General features: G+C 46.0%; 1 protein-coding gene across 7 annotated transcripts in view; it reads right to left on the bottom strand.

Moving 5' to 3' along the window:
* Positions 1-5167: 5167 nt before the first annotated feature.
* The window catches only part of NCAM1 (neural cell adhesion molecule 1), a 192361-nt gene continuing 190876 nt past the window's right edge, over positions 5168-6652 (bottom strand). For 2 of the 7 annotated variants that reach the window (XM_070952538.1, XM_070952540.1), the window contains one exon: positions 5168-6180. In XM_070952538.1, coding sequence (XP_070808639.1) covers positions 6057-6180 — 124 coding nt within the window. In that variant the 3' untranslated portion in view covers positions 5168-6056. The remainder of the gene's footprint in view (positions 6181-6652) is intronic. The other 5 variants (XM_070952541.1, XM_070952542.1, XM_070952543.1 and 2 more) reach the window with 3 other exon arrangements.

Raw genomic sequence — 6652 nt, 5'->3', positions numbered from 1 at the left:
GGGACATGAGAGGACGGAGGGATGATCTAAATTGACTGCTGGGGTTGGCAGGACCACCCTGGGGTCTCATGGAGAGTTGCCAAAACAGGGAAGCCAGACAAATCTTAGGCAAATAAGCTAACAGGAAACCAATCTTGGAAGCACTGAGATGACTCCCAGCAAAATTGACAGTGTTGTTGTTGTTAGTTGCGAAGTTGTGTCCAGCCCATCGCAACACCATGGACAACATTCCTCTACCATCCTCTGGAGTCCATTTAAGCTCCCGCCGACTGCTTCAGTGACTCCATCCAGCCATCTCGTTCTCTGCCGTCCCCTTTTGCCCTCAATCGTTCCCAGCATTAGGCTCTTCTGCAGTGAGTCCTTCTTTCTCATTAGGTGGCCAAAATATTTGAGTTTCATCTTCAGGATCTGGCCTTCTAAAGAGCAGTCAGTCAGGGTTGATCTCTAGGACTGCCCGGTTGGATCACCTTGCAGTCCAAGGGACTCATCCAAGAACTGATAGTACAGGTCACTAATAGATAAACAGAGAGCAAACCCCACTCTCTCCTAGCACTGATGAGGTTATCTAGTTGTGAAACATCTACAAGAAAAACAACCAAACTCAGAGAGTACCAGATCTAATCTACTTGACAAAATGGGCTTTGTCAATAGAGTTGCAAATCTTTTGGAAGCTGCCAGTCCCGGCACATCTAGAGATGCCAGCTGAGCTTCTTGTTGTTTTCTTGCAAACGTTTCATAACCCAACTACTGTGTTTCCCTGAAAATAAGACCCTGTCTTATATTTTTTGGAACCCTGAAATAAGCGCTTGGCCTTATTGCCATGCGCACAAAAGCCCAATTGGGCTTATTATCAGGGGATGTCTTATTTTGGGGGAAACAGGGTAGGTAACCTCAGAGAATGGGGTTTGCTCTCAAGTTTCCCTATTAGAGACCTGTCCTTTTGATGCTGATGGGAGTCGTCTTGGTGCTTCCTTGCTCATGCAACCCATAATATGCCTAGCAAAAAGCAAAGCCACCTGCGGAATATTTCCTTTCCCGGAACTGCCAGGTAAGACCAATGCAACAGAGGCTTACACAAAATCCTTTTTTTTTTTTTTTTTGGTAATTTTTATTTGAACACAAGTATTGTGACAGAATGCAAAGTCAAAATTCTCCATTAGTATCAGTATTTACATTGGTGAGAATGGCAATAAAGGTATGGTACCCCATGTTTCACTCGGTAAAAAGTTTTTTGTCTTTTGTTTCGTTTTTTTTTTTATAACAAGAGAGAAGGCCCCTGAAAGAGGAATGCTGGAGGAGGGGTGTGGGCAGAGGGTGGGGTGGGGTGGAGGAGAGCCACTGTCCCCCACTGCCAAAGTGAACCAGGGCTCCGAAGACTTTCCCAGAGACGGAGGAGGCGGGGGGTGGGTGGGTTTGGGGTGCAGAAGAAAATGCACAGTTGGAAACCAACAAATCTGAACCCCTTTTGGGTAGAAACCAAGCAAGTCATGTGCTATTATCTTCGCTTCCCCTTCCCTCCTAATATATTGCATGATAAAACACGTTTACTGTACTACAAGAAGTATGAATGCCAGATAGATAGATAGGTATGTATGGCGCATACATATCTAGATGTACACAGTGTAAACAGTGGGGCTGTTGGTCCCTCTTCAAAGTTTGTATCCCCTTAGAAAATAAAATTACACCAGTATAAACATAACATGGGCGCAAAGGCTCCGTTTTTAAAAAATAAAAGGAGGGGAAGGAGGATGCCATTTCTAAACGAAGCCCAGAATGACACCCGAGTCGCCATTCGCTCATCAGGACATGGTGTCCTCTCCTTAAGGCAGGGGTCTCCAACCTTGGCAACTTTAAGACTTGTGGACTTGAACTCCCAGGAATTCAAGTCCACAAGTCTTAAAGTTGCCAAGGTTGGAGACCCCTGCCTTAAGGGATCTCCGGCTGATGTTCTCCAGAACATTCTTGAGTCCCAGAACAAGACTTCCTGCTCGGGAAGCTACATGGGTTTCCATGCGTTCAGGAGCCCCACAACTTTCCTCCACAACACCATCTTTGGGTCTCTACCCCCCAAGGAAGGCAGGTTCTCCATCCAGGTGAGAGGAGCAGGAGGGCTCCCCAACTGGCTCCCTCTTAAATGGATGGACTGTGTGGGAAAAGAGGACATTTCCACCATCCTTATCTCTCTCGGCCTTCTTGGGAGCTGCTGGGAGGCTTAAGGAAACGGGGAGGGGAGGGATAAGGACTGACCAAACGGGCTTGCCTTTCGGGAAACCTTTCAGGACCCCCCTTCCCTCCCTCCCTAGCAACCCCCCCCCATATGTTCCTGCCCTCGTGAACCTTCTTGCGACCAACTTCCAGGGCTCCAAATCTCCCTGCTTGGCCATCCAGGGCTTCCTCTGAAGGAATGGGGGGAGTGTCGGATGGGTGGGACAGCTGACAAGGAGCCTCCGTTCGCCCCCCCACACCAGCCCACCTTCCTGCAGGAGCTGAAGGCAATCATAGTTGAACAAACCCACCCTACAGAGAGCAAAAGGACAAGACTTGGAAAGGCTAACCGTGAGATGCAGCATCACACCTGAAGATGCCGGTTGCAGGGAAGGGGCATCTCCGTCTCCCCAGGGCCCCCTCCCCAACTGCCCTCCCTTGCCCCCCCCTCCCCTGTCTGCAGCCCAAGGAATGTTACGTATCACATTCAGTTTCACAGATTGTACATTTATTGAAAGACGAACTACTCTGCGGTCAAAAAAAACAGCTGTCGCCTCTTCTTCTTTCTTTCTTTTTTTTTACATCTCCTGAACCCAAAGAATTCCTCTTTCGGAATTTTATTTTTTGTTTTGTTTTTGTTTTTCCTCGATCACCCAAACTATCCCTGCTACACTTTTCACATCCGAACTATGTTGTTCTTTTTTTTGTTTTCTCTTTTTTTCGATTTTTTTAAAAAAAAAAATTGGTTACTATGACAAAGAACACATTTCACATTAAGATATCCACGCACCCACAGTGCACAAGCTTGCAGATCTAATGATTAAAAAAAAAAAATGAAAACGATATATATTTTTGTTTTTTTTTTACAAAAGGGCTGTCCTTTTCCATTTCTCTATCCCTTTTTCCACATTCCCATTTGCAGAAGAATAATTTCTTAAAAAGCTAAATGACAGTTTTTTTTTTGAGGCACAAGAGCCTGAGTCGGCTTTGCACTTTACCAGTCTCTTACAATGACCCAGGAGTAATCCTTGCGTTCAAACAGCACTACTCTGGGGCAAATATCAATCAGACCGCTGAAATCTTTATTCGGTCCACTTAACATTCTGACGAGAAGAAGCATTCAAACCCCAATTGTGGTGTGTTTTTTTGAACCATTTCCTAAGGGCGTTCTAGATCAGTAGATGCAATCTAGAACCCCCACTCCTTTTTGCAAACCCCTTTTTTAGCCAGATTTTTGCATTAGGCAAGGGAATCGCTGTTCCTTAAAGATATATACATACATATCTGTGATATACAGTATATAAGCCAGAGATTGACTGCAGATTCTCTTTTCGCTCATCTACAGTTTATGAAAGAGTCCTGGAGAGGGAAGCCAAAAACACCCAAGCCAACAGGAACCACATCCTCTATCACTAGAGACTTCAACCTCAGCCGGCTACTTCTTTTCCCAAGGGGTCAAATGGCCCCCCCAAAAAAGACCCCTCAGCCATGCCAAAGGCCGAGTTCGATGCACTAATGGCCATTTAAGGAAGATCTCAGCTCTTAACTACATGGATTTGGGGAAGTCAAACCTTGCTCTTCTGAAAAGTCTTTAATAAGGTCTTTCTGAACTGAATGGGAATCGGGAGCTGTCAAGCCAAGCCTTTGAATCCCTTGCTGAATGGCTTCTCACTCCCTGCCCCTTCCGGCCAGAAATCAGGATGGACGCCCACCGGATCGGCCGCCAGAGCTCAGAAGTTTGGGGCAGGCTGTGTCTTTGCCAGTCCGGTCCAGCCCAAGACGCGCCCTCAGTCTATACATTCTTTTAAGACAGATTTACAGTTCTTACATCCCAGCCTCAGGCATATTTATATACATACATTTGGACCGCACTCCAAGAAACCTCCAGGGATGGCGCTATCCGGGGCCATAAAAGTCCCCTCAAGGTTCAACTTGGCCAACAGCGTCCATGACATTTGCATTTACAGTACGGTTATTCTTCCGAAACCGAGGCCACGATTAACTGGCTCCTGAAATTCAACACAATATATAATTCATCAAATATATTAAGTTAGGAAGGAACCGTTTTCAACAGCAGGAGGGGCCACTCCCCGCTGCCCCCCAACCTGGACGTGAGTGAACTACCAATGTTCCCCATCTCCCTGTTTCTCAGCGGAGAGCAGGCGGGAGTCTCAGGGACATCCCCACAGCTCCTCTGGAGGCAACCCATCCTCTTGAGGGTCGCAAGAAAAACTGTTGGTGAGAGGAAGGTATTGAGAAGGAACCATCTGGACATCACCCCAGCCAAGCTGACCTTCATGGATTCTAGGGGGGAGGGGGCTTAGCACCACATGGGGATATTCTCCCTTCAACTCAAGCACTTTGTAAAATCTTCTTTTTTGGGGGAAGGGGCTACATTCCTGCCTTCCCAAACTCGACTTCCTTCAACGGGGTGCTTTAAGAGTTTCCTGCATGTTTCTCAAGGAACTTTCTCAAGGAATTAGCCCATCTCTATCAAAAGAAGGATCAAGGGAAAGGGAGGGTTACGTGATTTTCTTACTTTAGTAAGAATTAAAAATTTTAAAAAATAATAATAATAATTAAAAGAGAGATAAAAGGGAAAACATCTACTGTAAACATCCATATTTTAAAATGTCTCCCTCTGCAAAACAAACATGCCGGCCCATCTATTATCTATATAGCATTTTCATTTCTCTGTCAATCTCTCTCTCTCTCTTTCTTTCTCTCTCTCTCTCTCTCACGCTCTCCTAAAAAGGCAGCTATTTTACATAGACTTTTAAACACAACAGTTTTTTTTCCTTTTTTTAAAAAACAAACAAACAAACATTTCATTGACTGTAAACACTGGAAGAAAAAAAAATGTTGGCAAAAACAAACGAACGAAAAGAATCCCCTTCCTCGCCCCCCCCCATTAAAAAACAGAAAAGAACGAACGAACGAACGGAGAATACTGTGGCTTGAAACTCATGCTCCCAGAGCTGCCCAACACATTCTTCCACAACGCAATGATAGGAATTAAAATTAAAAGTTCGAAGGGCGCAAATCAGCGGCCAGCATCTTCCACGGAAACCCACGGAAATGAACCGAGGGGCTCAATTGCCAAGGGGTCTGCCCCAGAGATGGACAGCTGCATGCCCCGCTCCCAGGCTCCAACACATGAGAAGAAGAGTCAGGTAAGGGGAAGGAATGGCCGGAATGACAAACACACCTTTGGGGACAGAAGGAATCTGAAATCGACCAGGGGGGAAAAAAGAGGGGAGGAAAACGACGAATTTACTGACGAGACTGTACAGGTTTTTCTCAACTTAGCTGGAATATATAAAAATAAAGAGATTTGTGGCCGCCGTCTGCTCAGCCACGCCTTGCTAATTCTGTTTCTGGTTCTCCCTAAATTTGCAGGAGTAAGTTTGGGTTCATTGACACGGATGTTTTGCACGGACTGTCTGCTGTTCTACCGAGACCCGCGGACGGACGGACGTCTGTCCTCGAAGAAGTGGTAGTAGAAGGAGGGGAAGGGAGAAGGAGGGGGGAGAAATTTCCTTTCCTCTTAAAAGCAAGTGCACATGAAGTAAGATTCTTTCTACAAACCTACCCGAACAAAAAACAAAACAGGAGAAAAATAAAACAAGCCCTAATAAAAACAATTCCCCCCCACCCAAATAACCAAACACATTTTCCCCATTGTATGCATTTTTTTTTTTTGTCTGTTTTCATTTAAAAAAGGCAAAGACACTAGAGGAATGAGATGTGTATTTTTTGTGTTTTAAATGCTCAGGTGAAGCTGTTCTGTCAATTTTTTTGTTGTTGTTTAAATTTCCATCTGCTCTGCTTTTTTTTGGCCCCGGTGCCCATCATGCTTTGCTCTCAGTTTCATTTGTTTGTGTGGCTTCGTTGGGGACCGTCTTCACTTCTGCAGGGGCTGCGTTGTTGGCGTCTGTGGCGGGAACAGCCGGCTTTTCTTCTACAGCATTTTTCCTGGGTGGGAAACCAGAGAAACACGGCGGGTTAAGAGGGAGGTTGGTGACACTCGTTTCAAGAAAAAGGGGTGGGTGGGAACCAGGGGCAGGGACCCCTCATTGGGGGCCAAGGAAGGAACTCAACATGCTGAGTTACATTTTGGTCATCAATAGTGGCCCTTTTTGGAAGAATGATCTGGAGGCAGGGGTGAAGCGGCTCGGTCACACAATTCAGGGGTGAAATCCAGCAGGTTCTGACGAACCGGTAACGGAAATTTTGAGTAGTTCGGAGAACCGGCAAATACCACCTCTGGCTGGCCCCAAAGTGGGGTGGGAATGGAGATTTTGCAATATCCTCCCCCTACCACACCCACCAAGCCACGCCCACAGAACCGGTAGGGAAAAATTTTGGATTTTCACCCCTGTCTGGAGGTCACCAGAAAACCTTTTCAAGAATTGGCTTGGGGAGAGATTCCCCATGCTTTCTTTCT

The sequence above is a fragment of the Pituophis catenifer genome, unplaced genomic scaffold (assembly GCF_029215685.1).
Source record: "Pituophis catenifer annectens isolate HBS135680 unplaced genomic scaffold, rPitCat1.0.hap2 SCAF_12, whole genome shotgun sequence".
Lineage (NCBI taxonomy): Eukaryota > Metazoa > Chordata > Lepidosauria > Squamata > Colubridae > Pituophis > Pituophis catenifer.
Note: the sequence above shows the minus strand (reverse complement) of the source record. Positions and strands in the feature narration are given on the sequence as shown.